The 16,904-nt window shown below is 39.6% G+C and overlaps 1 protein-coding gene across 3 annotated transcripts in view; it reads left to right on the top strand.

The window, feature by feature from the left end:
- snx29 (sorting nexin 29) overlaps positions 1-16,904 on the top strand; it is a 396,186-nt gene that overhangs the window by 75,324 nt on the left and 303,958 nt on the right. For all 3 annotated transcript variants that reach the window (XM_048609502.1, XM_048609503.1, XM_048609504.1), the window contains exons 7-10: positions 3,643-3,891; positions 6,603-6,707; positions 10,551-10,986; positions 16,661-16,785. In XM_048609502.1, coding sequence (XP_048465459.1) covers positions 3,643-3,891; positions 6,603-6,707; positions 10,551-10,986; positions 16,661-16,785 — 915 coding nt within the window. The remainder of the gene's footprint in view (positions 1-3,642; positions 3,892-6,602; positions 6,708-10,550; positions 10,987-16,660; positions 16,786-16,904) is intronic.

The raw sequence follows: 16,904 nt of genomic DNA on the forward strand, positions 1-16,904 counted from the left end.
TAATTAGCTCAAGTTTGAGATTGAACAAAAGCAGTTGGCAGTGCTTTGAGTCCAAATGGTCATTGTTCCAGTAGGCTAAAACTGGCAAAAGAAAATATCCTCCTGTATTGAACTATTAAAAGTGTACACCAAAAGTTGTCCTAAGCCTACCATATTCTGACTGCAGAATCAATTTGGTTGCTATTGACATGTAACAGCAAATGAGTTAAGATGTCATTGCTGTTAATTCAACATGACACTGCTGTTTGCTGGCGTGAATGTTTGCATCTTCTTCCCAAGCAAGTAGCTGCAGGTAGTATTAGTTCCTCTGCTATAGTGTAAGTTTCATCCTATTATTGTCATTTTGTGCCTGGGTGCTGCTGAGAAATCCAGCATTTGTTACCCAGGCCTAATTATCATTGGTCTGAGTGGCTTGCTAGGCCTTTTCAGAAGGCAGTTAAGAGTCAAGCATATTGCTGTGGGTCTGGAGCCACACTTATGGACGACACATTTCCTTCCCTGATAGACATTATTGAACCAGATGGGGCTTTTACATTGTAATTTGGTCACTGTTAGACTGGCACTTTAACTCAATTTTTATTGAATTCAAATTTTGCCACCTGTTTTAGTGAGATTTTAAACCGTGTCTCCAGAACATTTGCCTGTGTCTCCAGGTTGCCAATCTTGTGACATTACCACCATGCCAATGCCTTAACAACTCTATCCCACTAAGTACGCAGTTTCAGAGACCTGAATATTGTCATCAGCGGCAGTACAGAGCAAAATTATTTTGCTCACTTGTATGTTTGAAATGCATAAATTCTTGTGGAATTTCAAGGCTTCATCCAAAAGAATCTATTCTGAAAATTGCTGTAAAATAAAGTAATAATTAGCCTTTTTTCCTATGTGCTTCCTTGCGATGCAATCATAAAACAGTTGGGAGCGCTGGTTTCGGGGTGAAAAAACAGCTTGTGTACCTTGACTTGTGCTACAACCTGCTTTCTGTTCTGAATTATTTTAGGAAGGATAAGTTTCTAAAAAGATCTTTTACGCGATGTGGGCATCTATTGTCCATCCTTCGTAATTGTTCAGAAGGTGATTGTGAGCTGCTTTCTTCAATGGCTCATATCTGTCTGTTTCAAGTACGCCCAAAGTGCTGTTAGGAAGGCAATGTAATGATTTTGGCCAGTGACAGTGAAGGAGCATTGATGCAGTACCAAGACAGGATGGTGTATGGTTTTCGATGAAATTTGTGGGTGGTGATGCATCTGTGCATTTAGTGCCTTTGTCCTTCTGGGCTTTGGAATTTAAGGTATTTGAAGGTCCTGTGAAGGGTCGCAGGTGAGTTGTTGTAGAGTGTCTTATATATGGTTCACATTGTTGCCACTGTTTTTGTGTGGTTGCTGGGCCAGTGATTATGTAGACTGCTTTGTCCTGGATAGTGTCAAGTTCCTTGTGTTCTGCACTCAGCTGGGCAAATCACATGATATGTCAGCCTTCGTTGCAAAGCGTTTGGTGCAGTAGGATGAAGTCGTCTTGCTGGACTTGTATGAGATTTTCAGTGAGGCTACATGTTGAGTACTGTGTGTAGTTTTGATCCCTGAACCTAGGGTAGGATTGACTTTTCTCCAGTGAAGTTTCATCAGATTGTTTCTTTGGATGAAAACTTACCCCTATGTGGAGAGCTCGAGTAGAATGGACCTGTACTCTCTGGAGTCTAGGGGAGTAAGAATTGATCTCATTGAAATGTACAAGATTTTGGGAGGGTAGATGCTAAGAGGCCATTGTCCTGATTGAAGAGTATAGAACTGGAGATCAAGTCTCGGGGTAAAGGAATGGCCATTTTGAACTAAGATGAGGGAATTTTTTTTCTCTCTGAGGTTATGAATCTTTGGAATTATCCATTCCAGAGAGCTGTGAATGTTCAGCCTTTGCGTATGTTCAAAGCTGAGATCAGTAGGTTTTTGCACAAGGGAATTGAGGAGACTTGGGAGGTGGTGGCAGAGTGGTATTGTCATGAGCTAGTAATCCAGAGACGTGAATACTCTGGGGACATGGTTTCAAATATCACTGTGGCAGGTAGTGAAATTTGAATCAACAAAAATCTGAAAATAAAAGCTAGGCTACGAGTGACCGTGAAACCATTGTTGATTGTTGTAAAAACCCATCTAGTTCGCTAATGCCCTTTAGCAAAGGAAATCTGTCATCCTTACAAGGTCTGCCCTGCGCATGATGCCAGATCCACAGTAATGCGGTTGACTTTAATCTGCCCTCTAAAATAGCCCTAGCAAGCCCATCAGTTCAAGCGATAAGTAGGGATGTGTAATAAATGTGCTCCAGCCAGCGATGCCTACATTTCATGAATGAACATATAAAAAAGAAATTAATTGGGAAGAGGGTCATTGAATCAGCCATGATTTCATTTAAATGGTGGATCAGGTTTGAAGGCGCATATGGCCAACTCCCATTTATTATGCTGTTAGGAATGTACTTGATAAATTGGCAAAAGAAGTATAAATGTAATTTTTTCTTTAAATTAAACCTGCATTTAACTTGTAATTTTTTTTTCTTTATTTATTAATGAGATGAGGGCATCGCTGGCTAGGCCAGTATTTATTGCCCATCCCTAATTGCCCAGAGGGCACTTAAGAATCAGCCACATTGCTGTGGGTCTGGAGTCACATGTAGGCCAGACCAGGTAAGGATGGCAGTTTCCATCCCTAAAGGACATTAGTGAACCAGATGGGTTTTTGCCTGACAAACGACAATAGCTTCATGGTCATCATTAGATTCTTAATTCCAGATATTTATTGAATTCAGATTCCTCCATCTGCCATGGTGGGATTCGAACCCGAGTCCCCGGCACATTATCTGGGTCTCTGGTTTAACAGTTCAGCGATAATACCACGAGGCCATCGCCTCCTACGAGAATTTGAAACTATCATTGAAATGTAATGTGTTTATTCCCTCTTGCAAGATTTGTACAGTGAGTCGTTTCTTTGATATTTAGCTGTTGCATATTATTTGTAAACCAAGTTATGCCAGAAAGTAGAAGTGTTCCAAACAGTTGGACATGGATATATGGAAAATAACTTAACTTCCAGTACCTGACTTTTTTTGGCCATAGCAAATGCAGAGGATGAACCTCAATTTTCCATTTATTGGTTGTTCAGAAATATATTTCAGTTCTGTTTTTATCTTCTTGGCATTGATTTGTTGCTATGTGAAAGCTGGTGGCATTTCCAAGATTCATTCCCTTTGATAGTACATAATTGAAGGTAATTTGGGGGATGTAAATCATTGTGGTTGTATCACCTTAAATTTACAGTTACTTGCATTTCCAGGAAATTTGGAGTTATTTGGGGTTCGGAGGTGTTTTTGCACATTGACTTAGAGAACAAATGGTTCATTCCCAAAGGATATCTATTGGTTGTACTAAGCACTTGCCCTTTTTTTTTTTAAAGTGGATGGAGGTGCTGGTCACTATGTTAACAAACATTTTACATCACAAAATGTAACTCGGTGATTTGTAAGGAACATACTGAGGCCTCAATCTCGAAGTTATCATGTAGATTTATACTAGAAATACAGCTTTATTTAAAAGGAATTAAGTGAATCCAGTCAAAAATTAATATGTAACTTGTCTCTTAATTTTGTTTGAAGGGTTAAACTCTATCCTCTTTGCAATCAACATTGACAATGAGGATTTGAATGGACCTAACAAGCCTGTATCTGCAGTTGCAAACCTATTAAAGGAATCCACGCAAAATGTCACATCCCTGTTAAAGGAATCTACACACGGGGTTAGCACGCTCCTGAAAGAAATCACAACAGCTTCTGCAGTGCCCAGTTTCATGCGACCTGAGCCTGAATCAGACCGACTGCCAGTTCTGTCTAAAACTGTGACTCAAGGTAATTTACATCTGAAGCACAACAATGATAATGTCCTTAAAAATTATAATTGTAAAGTTAACAATAATTATTCACTTGGTTTCTCTCCAAGATGTATAAAAATTAGCTCATGCCTTTCCTTGGTCCTTTAGACCAATTTAAGTAGCGTGGATACAAATTCTGATGTTGTTACATTGTTTAACTGATTGTATGGACTTGTTATATTCTTCATTATCCAGGAATATGTGGAACAGCACAGATGGATCTTAGTTTTTCATAAGTTTGTTACACTATCTGTATAGTCATTTCTTTAATACTTTTCTGTTGGAAAATTTAGTTGCTATTTAAGAGAAAGAGTGTTAGGCCAGACTGCTACTTAGATCAAGCTTTATTGTTTCCAGTAAAAAGCTTTCTTCAGCTGTAATCCTATCTGTAGTATCATTTCCTTCTTGAAGCTACTTGGAATTGTTTACTTTCTGTATATGTTTTATGTGTACTATATTTTTGGCATTTTCAGTTTAGGGTGCTTTGGCCAAAGAAGCAAGAGAATGGCTAAGGTGAGGTCTCAAGTTTGAAAAAATGGATGGTTAACATGCAAAGCTGTAAAAACGGTCCCATGTGCTTGTGATTGCCTCTTCTTAGTGCACTAAAGAATAATATCACTTCCAAAAGTGAAGTCTGACCAGATTCTAGCATTGCTCTCAGAGAGAGAGAGAGACAGACAGAGAGAGTGATATGACTCATGTTGGTTTAACCTGAGGGTCACCATGCCTTAGACAAGGGGAGAGGCTGAGAAGGAGAGTCCTTCATGGTAACCTCATCCAAACAGGAATTGAACCCATGCTGTTGGTGTCACTCAGCATTACAAACTTGCCATTCAGCCAACTGAGCTAACCAGCCTCCCTAAGGAGCACTCAAACAGTGTTTAGGTTTCAAGTATTTTGAGCGAGCATTGTTCTTGAACAAGTGATTATTTATATGAGAATGATAATTAATTGGAATGACAGCAGAGTACATATATTGCTGAACTGGTAATCCAGAAATCTGGACCATTGATCACAGGATGAATTCAAATCGAAGCATGGCTCGCATAAAAAGCTAAGATCACTAATGGTGACCATGAAACTACTGGATTGTCAAAGAAACCCATGTACTTTTTGGGAAAGATGTTTGCTGTTCCTTGCTGATGATATGTGAAACCAGATCCACAGCAATGTTGTTTGTTTTAATTACCCTCTGTCCAGTGAATCACTCAGTTAAAGGAAATTTGGGATGGGTAATAAATAAATATTGGCCTTGCCAATAACACCTATCTCCTGTGAATGATTAAAAAATGTCAGTGTATCATAGAATAATTCTTCTAGGTAATACTCCATTCATATTATGTTGTCTGTGAATTCAGCAGTGAAAGATTTGCATCATCATAGCAGTTTTCATATCCTTATGAAAAAAATGTTCCACCAGTGAATTAAGGAAGTATATGCAGTATTTAGTTTAAAAAAAAACTATAGCTAAAAAAAGCTACAAAAAAATCTTTGGGTGATTTCGATGGCATTATTTCTATAAATGACATGGCCAGTAATTCTCTGCCCTTCGAGTGGAATCCTGGATCTTCATTTCCAGCTGTAAAGATTGACAGGTTACATACATGAACTCCCTTGTCCCTAGAAACATTCTTGGAAACCTTGTCTGCACCCTCTGTAAAACCTTCCATTGTACCTTCTGTCAAGTTCTCTTGGCCTTAAATTTACTTCACATTTTCAGACTGCCTTGGTGAGATTTAACTTGATCTTCAGGTTTCTCGTCCATCAACATAACCACTGCACCCTGCTGAGCTGTTACCTATGAGTTCATGTGTGTGATGCACATTGCTGTTTTAATTATGTTTCTGCAGGTATGCACTACAAATAATTAAGGTTGAAGTGTTGGATGAAAGAATACAAAAATATGCATATTTTTCCAGTTTAAGACACAATAGGTGGACAAGGATTTATTCTAAGTTTGATTGAGAGGGACTGATGATTATGTTAAACTTAGAGAGAAAGTAACAGGTGCTTTGCTGAACCTAGATGTTGTGATTGGAAGCTGTGATGCCAGTTTGGACCATGGAAAATGATCACTTAGTCAGCTGCTAACTACTGGAGAAAGAATTCTGTTTATGTTGCAGCAAAGCTAACTTAAGCATAAAGTAAAATGCTTGTATGGTCAATTAGGAAGGATAAAATGGGGAAGAAGTGTAGAAGCTTAAAAAAAAACACTTAGTCACACAGTATGGAATCAGATCCTTCGGTTCAACCAGTCCATCCATGTGACTGTAATCCCAAACTAAACCAGCCCCACCTGCCTGCATTTGGCCCATTTCCCTCTAAGCATTTGTTATTTATGTACTTATCCAAATGTCTGTCAAATGTTGCAGCTGTACCCGCATCCACCACTTGTGGAAGTTGATGCCACACATGAACCACTCTCTGTTTTTAAAAAAAAAGTTGGCCTTCAGGTCTTTATTAAATTTTTCTCCTCTCATCTTAAAAATGTGCCCCTAGTCTTGAAATCCCCCACACTGGGGAAAAGACACAAGCCATTCACCTTATCTATATCCCTCATGATTTTATAAACCTCTATAAGGTCACCCCTCAACCTCCTACCTTGCAGTGAAAGAAGTCCCAGCCTGTACTTATAACTCAAACCCTCCATTCCCTCAACATCCAGATAAATTGTTTCTGAACCCTCAGGGCGACTGAAAGTGGACGCAGAACTGCAGAAGAGGCCTCACCAATGTCCTGTACAACCTCAACATGACGCCCCAACTCTTGGACTCAAAGGTCTGAGCAATGAAGGCAAGTGTGCTAAACACCTTCTTAACCACCCTGTCTACATGTGGTGCAAACTTCAAGGAATTATGTGCCTGAACGCTTATAACTCTCTGTTCTACAATGCTACCAAGGACCTACTTTTAATTTATAAGTCTTGCCCTTGTTTGTTTTGCCAAAATGCAAGACCTCACATTTATCCAAATTAAACTCCACCTGCCACTCTTCAGCCCGTTGGCCCAATTGATCGATGTCTCTTTTGTAACCTTAGGTAACCTTCTTCACAATCCGCCATTTTTGGTGTCATCTGTAAACTTACTAACCATGCCTTCTATTTTCTCACCTAAGTCATTTATATAAATGACAAACAAAAGTGGACCCATCACTGATCCCTCTGGAATACCGCTAGTAACGGGCTTCCAGTCTGAAAGACAACCCTCCACCATTACTCTGTCTCCTGCCGTTAAGCCAATTTTGTTTTTGGTTGGCAAGCTCACCCTGAATCCCATGTGATCTGACTTTACTAATTAGTCCACCATGAAGAACCTTGTCAAAGACTTTACTAAAATCTAAGTAAACAATGTCCACCCCTCTGTCCTCAACAATCTTCATTTGTGAGACATGATTTCTCTCTCTCAAAACCAGACTGACTATCCCTAATCATTCCTGGCCTCTCCAAATGCATGTAAATCCTGTCTTTCAGAATCACTTCCAACAACTTACCCATCACTGAAGTCAGACTCAGGTTTATCATTCCCAGGCTTCTTCTCAGATCCCTCCTTAAACAAAGGCACAACATTAGCCCTTCTCTAATCATCCAGCATCTCACCTGTAGTTATAGACAATGCAAATATTTCTGGAAGGGGTCCTGCAATTTCCTCTCTAACTTCCCAAATTGTTGTGGGATACACTAGATCAGTTCCTGAAGATTTATCCACTTTTATATTTTCTAAGACCTTCGACACTTATGTTCCTGTTAGAGTGAAAGGTAAGGCTGGTAGGATTAGTGAACAGTGGATGAATAAAATATCAAGGTTCCTTGTCAAGCATGAAAAAAGAATCATATATTAGATATAGACAGCTGGGTTGAAATGAATCTTCAACACTTCCGCTGCTATAATGTGAACTGTTTTCAAAACATCGTTGTTTATTTCTTGCGAGTTCTCTAGCCTCCATTTCTTTCTCAACAGAAAAAAAAACTGATGCAAAATCTTCATTTAATATCTCTCCCATTTCCTGAGGTTCACCACAAAACAACCTCGTTGATCTTTAAGGGGCCCTACTCTCTCTTTTGCTTTTAATGTACTTGTAGAATCTCTTTGGATTATCGTTAACCTAATCTGCCAAGGCTATCTCATATCTCCTCTTTGCTTTCCTGATCTCCATCTTAAGAATGCCCCTACACTCTTTGTACTGTTCAAGAGATTCATTTGAACCCAGCAGTCTCTATCTAATATATGATTCTTTTTTCATTCTTGACAAGGAACCTTGATATCTTTATTCATCCACTGTTCACTAATCCTACCAGCCTTACCTTTCACTCTAACAGGAACATAATAACTCTGAACTCTAGTTACCACACTTTTTTGAAAGCCTCCCACTTAACTGATGTCACTTTACCCGTGAACTTAGGGAATGGTGAAGGAAGGTTTCAAAGAGGAATGTGCAAATAAAATACTTGAATCTGAAGCAGAGTTGGAAGTTAAAGGTTTTGGAATTGAAAGGACAGTGTAACTTGTACTCCAGGGCAAATTTTAATCTGTTTAACAAAAAAAAAATAAGAAATTTGATAGCACAAATGGAAGCCATTTGGTCCATTGTTCTCTGCTGACCAAAAAGTATTTATCCAGATTAATCTTGCCATCCAGATCTTGTTTGAAAATCTGTAGATTATTGTGTATCAAGTACCTTTTAAAGGATGTTTTAAATGCAATGAGGGTTTTTGTCTCTACGACCTTTTCAGGCAGTGAGTACCACCTTCTGGATGAAAAAGAACACTTAATTGCCAGGATTAATGGGAAATTACTTTAATTCTATGCCATTTGATTATTGACTTTTCTTGCTATTAAGGATGATGTGGAGGTGCCGGTGTTGGACTGGGATGGAAAAGCCAGAAGTCTTGCAAAACCAGGTTATAATCCAACATGCTTATTTGAAATCACAAGCTTTCTGAGAACTGCTCCCTTGTCAGGTGGAACATAGACTCCTTTTATCCACTGTATCGAGGCTCCTGATAGTTTTATATACTTCAAGTAATTCTCCATCTGCTGCCTCTGTTCCAAAGAAAACAGTCTCAGCCAATTCATTCTTGCCTCATTGCTAATATCATCTATTTCAGGCAACAACCTCGTGAAAATCCTCTGTAGACACATCATTCCTTTGTTGTGATGACATCATGATGTTAGTAGTACTCCAGCTGTGGTCTAACGAGTGTTTAATACAGTTCTGGCGTAACTTAATTGTTTTACATGTTATGCTTTTATACAGTGTGCTTCGGCCAGTCATGGAAAGTATCCCACTTGCCTTCTTAAATACCTAATCTCTCTGTCCTGTTATCTTCATGGAACCATGAACATGCAGTCCAATGCTTTACTCTTCCTTCTATTATTTATTACCTCAAATCTGATTCTAGATTGAATTCTGTTTGCCACTGTTAATCCTAGGTGCAGTCCATTGATATCTTCCTGATCATAAACCAAATGTTCTAATTTTAAATAATCTGCCGTCTACTTAAATATGTCCGTTATGTTTTATTTAAAAATGATTGATATATGCCACAAATAACAAGAGCCCGATGACAGCAGTCCGTAGAAAGTTTCAGTTTCGCTCATTTGGACAATTTTATTTGAAATTATCTGGAAGAAGTGAGTGCATTTCGAAGCATTTCATGTGGATATATCTGTGTTGTAGTAAAACATTGGCACTTCCAGGAAAAACTCCTGAGGTATTTAGTGGCACAAAATATAATCAAAATGAGTGATTAAAAAAAACAGATTAACTTCAGTCATAGTACTTCTTCCTTGGAGTGGTAAAACATGCCAATTAATTCTGGAGATAGTAGGAACTGCCGATGCTGGAGAATCTGAGATAACAAGTTGTAGAGCTGGATGAACACAGCAGGCCGAGCAGGAAGGCTGACGTTTCGGGTCGAGACCCTTCTTCAGAAATGGGGAGGGGAAGGGGATTCTGAAATAAATAGGGAGAAAGGGGGAGGCGGATAGAAGATGGATAAAGGAGAAGATAGGTGGAGAGGAGACAGGCAGGTCGAGGAGGCTGGGTTCAAGCCAGTAAAGGTGAGTGCAGGTAGGGAGTTAGGGAGGGGATAGGTCGGTCCAGGGAGGACAGACAAGTCAAGGAGGCAGGATGAGGCTCGTAGGTCGGAGGTGGGGGTGGGGCTTGAGGTGGGAGGAGTGGATAGGTGGGAGGACAGGTTAGGGAGGCAGATACGAGCTGGGCTCGTTTTGGGATGCGTTTGGGGAAGGGGAGATTTTGAAGCTTGTGAAGTCCACATTGATACCATTGGGCTGCAGGGTTCCCAAGCGAAATATGAGATGCTGTTCCTGCAACCTTCAGGTGGCATCATTGTGGCACTGCAGGAGGCCCAGGATTGACATGTCGTTCAAGGAGTGGGAGGGGGAGTTGAAATGGTTTGCGACTGGGAGGTGCAGTTGTTTGTTGTGAACCGAGCGTAGGTGTTCCACAAAGCGGTCCCCAAGTCTCCGTTTGGTTTCCCTGATGTAGAGGAAGCCAAATCGGGAACAGTGGATACAGTATACCACATTAGCAGATGTGCAGGTGAACATCTGTTTGATGTGGAATTATTACTCAATCATTACTCAATTAATTCTGGATTTTGTTTTTCTTCAATAGATGGAAAAAGTAAAAGAGAAAAGAAAAAAAAGAAAATGGTGCCAAATATCATCTCGTTTGATGGAGACAATGAGGAGGAGGAGCAAAGCTGTGCCGAGCAAGTGAAAACTTCAGATTTAACGAGAGAAAGCTCCGAGGAAAATTCAGAAAGATCCTCTTCAGCTGTTTCTTCAGCCATGGATTCCTCCATGATTTTAGCTTCTTTTAGTCCAGATTTGAATAGAAAACCAGATTCAAATGAAAAGCAATCCAACAGCAGTATCTTGAAAACTGTGGACGTTTGCCTTAATGGTGATTCCAATCACAAGAAGCTAGATATGAAAAGTATTGATGATGACGATGACGATGATGATGATGAAGTTGTAGATAGAGAGCACATATACCAAAAGATCTCTCAAAGTAGAGAGAATGAGGAGGGCAGACCTGATTCTGAACAGTGAGTGTTTAAAATTAGAATGCTCCCTTTGCCAGTTTTTTTCTAAAGCGAAATATGGTGCATATTTTCCTTTTTTCACAATGCAATTGATGAGAATTACCTTCGATTACAGTTAGTATTTCTCTTGTGCTGATTTGCGTGGTCTTGTTGGAGGCCTCCAATCATTTTCTCAACTATGAATTAATGCAATTGATAAAACTCAATTATTTGAGAGAAACAGATACACATATCCTCAAAAAATGAACACAAGGTGGCTTTTTAATGTGGAGTCGGTTTGTGAAGAACAAAATAATAGATGGAGCTGGGTACAATAGATTCTGGGGCACTTTAACTCCTTCCTTATGTTCTACTAGGATGTCATACTGTTCATCAACAGGACCATAGTAGATAGCTAAACAAAGTATTTTGATGACCTTTTATCTATTTTTGTCAGCTAATAACGCAGGTATTTTCTTTTCACATATTTTTGCCTCTTCAGACATATAGAAACATAGAAGATAGGAGCAGGAGTCGGCCATTTGACGACTCAAGTCTGCTTCACATTAAATATGACCATGGTTGATCATCGAGCTCAATACCCTAATCCCTGCCAACCATCATTTCCACCAATACCCCAGCTGCCTGCCCAATATCCCTTGATCCCTTCAGCCACAACAACTATATCTACCTCTTTCTTGAAAACATATAATGTTTTGGCCTTAACCACTTTGGTGGTAGTGAATTCCACATGTTCACCACTTTGGGTGAAGAAATTTCCTCATCTCAGTCCTAAAACCCCTTATCCTCGAACTTGTGACCCCAGTGAGTCGATTACATTGACTGTTCTATTTTTCCCATTTGTTTAATTGGGAAAAACAGTGGATGATTGTGGGAATTGAACAATTAAATTTGGAATTTGAGGCCAGAGATATTTTATTAAGATGTATGTAAATAGTTGTTCAGCAGTACAAAACTTAAGAATTGCTGAACTAAAGATACATTTTATCAAACTTTTCACCTTTCACTGATCAGGACAATACACAAGAATGTGAATGTAAGGGGGTAAACAATTGTTCTGAATGAGAAAAGAATTCTGAATTGGTGTCAAGTGGATATTGATTGATAGAGAATGCAACAATTAGTAAGTTACATTTTTTGATGGTGCAACTGTTATGGTAGATAAAACATGCCTGTAGGTGTTAATTATTTGGACTTCCAGAACACATTCACTGAGGTTCCACAGAAGTGACTGTTTGCAATCGTGAAAGTATGTGGAATTGTGGAAACCATACTGTCTTGGCTAATGAAGGGTTAGGAAGTGGGAGACAGTGAGTCAAAATCATCAACCGGTTCAAAGTGGTTGACTTTCCTACACTTCCTCACAAATTCCTGTGTTTTTTTTGTCTTGGGCACAAAAATGTGTCCTACACTGAACAATACAGCGTAGAAAAACCTTGTGTGTTAGCTGTACTGTAAGTATTTACTGTCAGAATTTTAACTTTTTGAAATAGTAATCCTGACATTTTGTCTTTGGCCTTTTTCTTGCAGAGGACATTTGAAATGTCAGATTGATGGTGATAAACTCTATTGAAAAAGAATTAAGGTTGTTGCAATTTGGGATATCCATCCATAAATTATGTAGGTTTAGTTAGAATTTTTCAATATATCAGGGTATTTTTCTGATTTTTAAATAATAATTGTGTATATCAGCAGAAATATTTTTCATGACTTACTCCATTCACTGCAGTATCATTCTGCTGCACAGTATATGGAAAGCAGGTGCAATGCATCTATAGCTGTGTGTAACTCTGTGCCAGTCTTTGGAGTTTCTGTTAACTTAGCTGTTATTAGCACTATCATTAAGCGTACCTTAATTCTTCACTTAACCTTAATTTATACAATTATCAGAATTCTGTTTCTCCTTCTGACTTAAAATCTAATAAATTAGACCATAAGATATAGAAGCAGAATTAGGCCACCCTAATTATTCAGTAAGGCCCACAGTTGGTGGAGAGTTGAGAAGATCGCCCATGTATCTTCTCACCCAGCACTTATTACCTCTTTCAGGAAACTCACCCAATTGGTATCCCTTCTCATGACCTCAGGAGGAAAAAATCATGCCCTACCTGTCTCTTCATGCTCAGGGAAAAATCAAAAGAGCAAAATTCAATTAAGAAGTAGTTGAGAGCCTTTAAGGAGGCAAAGTATTTTTTTTAGTTAAGAGAAGGACTTTCTAATCAACTTATTGGGACATGTCACAACATGCCTCTGAGACAGGTGGGACATGAACCCAGATCATCTGATCAAGGTAAGGACACTGTGCCCCAAGATTCTCAAAAGTGTCTCTTTACATGTGCTGAAGTCATTTTCCAATGAGAACACTCTGAATAGTTATGATCCTCAAATCAAGGGACAGTTGATGAAGATTCTGTGATGAAGGAGGTTTCTTGTGAATTCCCTGTCTAATTTATTGGTGACTATCTTATGTTAATAACACCTAGATTTGCTCTTCCCTTCAAGTAGCAACACACTTCATTCTCTACTTCATTGAAATCTCCCATAATTTTGAGGAAAGACTTTTAAATTTCTTATGGACCAGGCCAGACCCCCTCAAAATATTTTAAGAATGTAGCCTAGACCCTAACTTGTTCTTTCTTTAAAGGTAGATGTGAAGTGGGTGTTCTAGGTGTGATGTAACTGGTCAAACCACTTGGCTTTAAGCAAAACACAATATATTTAAATGCTACAGTTAAAACACAACCAAAGGAAAGCGGAATTTAGAATAATTTAACTATTGGAAAACTTACCCGATATAGCAACTATTATAAATTAACTGTTCCAATACAGTGACATCACATAAATATACCCCTTGGCAAAAAGGTAGATTGAAACACAGATTCTTACAGGCAGGAAGGAACAATATCTAGAGAAAGTCAGTCAGGAATCCTTTACTGAGGCTTGCAACACCTCTGGTACTCACAACATCTTATAACTGCGGAGATAGTAGGAACTGCCGATGCTGGAGAATCTGAGATAACAAGGTGTAGAGCTGGATGAACACAGCAGGCCGAGCAGGAAGGCTGACATTTCGGGTCGAGACCCTTCAAAAAAACTTTCAGCTTTCCTCCTCCTCTGATGCTGCTTGGCCTGCTGTGTTCATCCAGCTCTACACCTTGTTATCACATCTTGTGACTGCTACAGCTTTTAAAAATAAACTGATAAAAACCTGTTTCAGAGGTAGTAGAAACTGCAGATGCTGGAGAATCTGAGATAACAAGGTGTACAGCTGGATGAACACAGCAGGTCGAGCAGGAAGGCTGACGTTTCGGGCCTAGACCCTTCTTCAGAAATGGAGGTGATTAAAAACCTGAACTGGGAGAACTGGCCACTCCCCTTCCATTGTTAAACTGTTGGTCCCTAGGCTCTTCGACACCTCTGCTTTACAACCTCTCCAAAAAATAACCTTTTTAAAGTGACAGCATTGTCACAATTTTTAAGTAGACAACAGACCTTGATCATACATGCCGAATGAGTATAGTTGCACTTTGGTAAATCCTTGCAAAACTTGAACATCTAATGTCAGGGTAAAATGCAAGGTAGACGCTGATTATCCAAAGTGAATTATCTGATATGCTGAAGAGCCCATGTGAAAGAATTAAGGAGAAAAATTAATCTTGAGAAATATTATAGTTTTAGTTTTGTAAGGAAATTGTTATTACTCAGGAAATGGTATTGGGGAAATTGATGGGATTAAAACACAATAAGTCATCTGCATCCCAGAGTACTTAAGGAAGTGGCCCTTGAAATCGCAGATGCATTGGTGATCATTTTCCATCGTTCCGTAGACTCTGGAAGAGTTCCAATAGACTGGAGGATAGCAAATGTAACTTTACTCTTCTTTTCAAAAAAAAAAGGAGGGAGAGAGAAAATGGGGAATTATAGGCTGGTTAGCCTGACATTGGTGGTGGGGAAAATGCTGGAGTCAATCATTAAGGATGTAATAACTGAGCATTTGGAAAGGAGGGACAAAATTGGTCCTCATCAGCATGGATTCACTGAAGGGAAATCATAGAGTCATAGAGCCCTATAGCATGGAGACAGGCCTTTCTATCCAAATTGGTTCATGCCAACCAAAATCATGCTTGACAAATCTTCTGGAATTTGTTGAGGATGTGACCAGTCAAGTAGATAATGGTGAATCAGTAGATGTTGTGTATCTGTACTTTGAAAAGGCTTTTGACAAGATTCCACGCAAGAGATTAGTAAGGAAAGATAAAGCTCATGGTATCGAAGGTAATGTATTGACGTGGATAGAGAACTGGTTGGCAAACAGGAAGCAGAGAGTTGGAATAAATGGATCCTTTTCAGAAGGGCAGGCAGTGACAAGTGGGGTGCCGCAGGGTTCAGTGCTGGGACCCCAACTGTTGACAATGTACATTAACGACTTGAACGAAGGAATTGAATGCAATATCTCCAAATGTGCAGATGACACTAAGCTGAGTGGCACTGCGTGCTGTGAGGAGGAAGCTAAGAGGCTGCAGGGTGACTTGGACAGACTGGCTGAGGGGGCAAATACTTGGCAAATGCTGTACAATGTGGATAAGTGTGAGGTTATCTACTTTGGTGGCAAAAACAGGAAGGCAGATTATTACCTGAATGGTGGCAGTTTAGGAAAAGGTGAGGTGCAACAAAACCTGGGTGTCATGGTGGAACAGTCACTGAAGGTTGGCATGCAGGTGCAGCAGGCAGTGAGGAAAGCTCATGGCATGCTGGCCTTCATAGCGAGAGGATTTGAGTATCGGAGTAAGGATGTCTTGCTGCAGTTACACAGGACCTTGGTGAGGCTACACCTTGAGTATTGTGTGTGATTTTAGTCTCCTAGTCTGAGGAAGGACATTCGTGTTATTGAGGGAGTCCAGCGAATGTTCACCAGACTGATTCTCGGGATGGCAGGATTGACATATGATGAAAGACTAGATCTTCTGGCCTTGTTTTTGCTGGAATTTAGAAGAATGAGGGGGGTATCTCACAGAAACATATAAAATTCTGACAGGACTGGACAGGCTAGATGCGACAAGAACGTTCCTACTGTTGGGGAAGTCCAGAACAAGAGGTCACAATCTAAGACTAAAGGGTAGGCCATTCTGTACTGAGATAAGGAAGAATTTCTTCATTCAGAGAATTTGAACTTACGGAATTCTTTCCCACAGGAAGCTGTTGGGTCCAGTCCATTAGATATATTCAAGAGGGAGCTGGATATGGCCTTGCAGCTAAAGGGTCTAGGGGTACGTAGAGAGGACCGGAATGGGATACTGAGATTGCATGATCAGCCATAATCGTATTGAATGGTGGTGCAGGTTTGAAGGGCCGAATGGCCTACTCCTGCACCTATTTTGTGTGTTGTATTTCCAACTTTGGGAGCAATAGAAAAGCAACTAACCATTTATAAAAGAAGTCACTTATTTTGTTGTATAAAAGTGTGGAAAATTCTAAGTTTATAGCATGCATTTAAATGGACAGTAGATAAACATGATGAAGAAGATGATTATGATGGTAGATTGAGATAACAAAGATAGAAGTTGGCTTGTTTTGAGCATAAACACTGACATCGACTGGTTTGTTCCTGTGATGTGTGTTCTATGTAATCCGAGTTAATCCTCTGTAGTAATCATATTGCCTATTTTTAATCTTGCAGATCTCTTGTGCAAAACTTATCCGTCTCTCAAATGTCCAGCTGGAATACCCTTCAAGTCCTAAATGACAATGACAGTTCTGACATTCTTTTTCCAGTAATGGCAGTTGGTTCCTATTCTCAGTCTGGTAGGTACTGTATATGGAAGCTTATGCTTATTCTTTCTTTACCTTTAGCACCCCCTGGTGCCTCACTAAAGTATGACACTCTGTTGCAAGGCAAACTGCGCTCACATTTTGAGATAACA

Source organism: Rhincodon typus, chromosome 21, assembly GCF_021869965.1.
Source record: "Rhincodon typus isolate 14 chromosome 21, sRhiTyp1.1, whole genome shotgun sequence".
Classification (NCBI taxonomy): Eukaryota; Metazoa; Chordata; class Chondrichthyes; order Orectolobiformes; family Rhincodontidae; genus Rhincodon; species Rhincodon typus.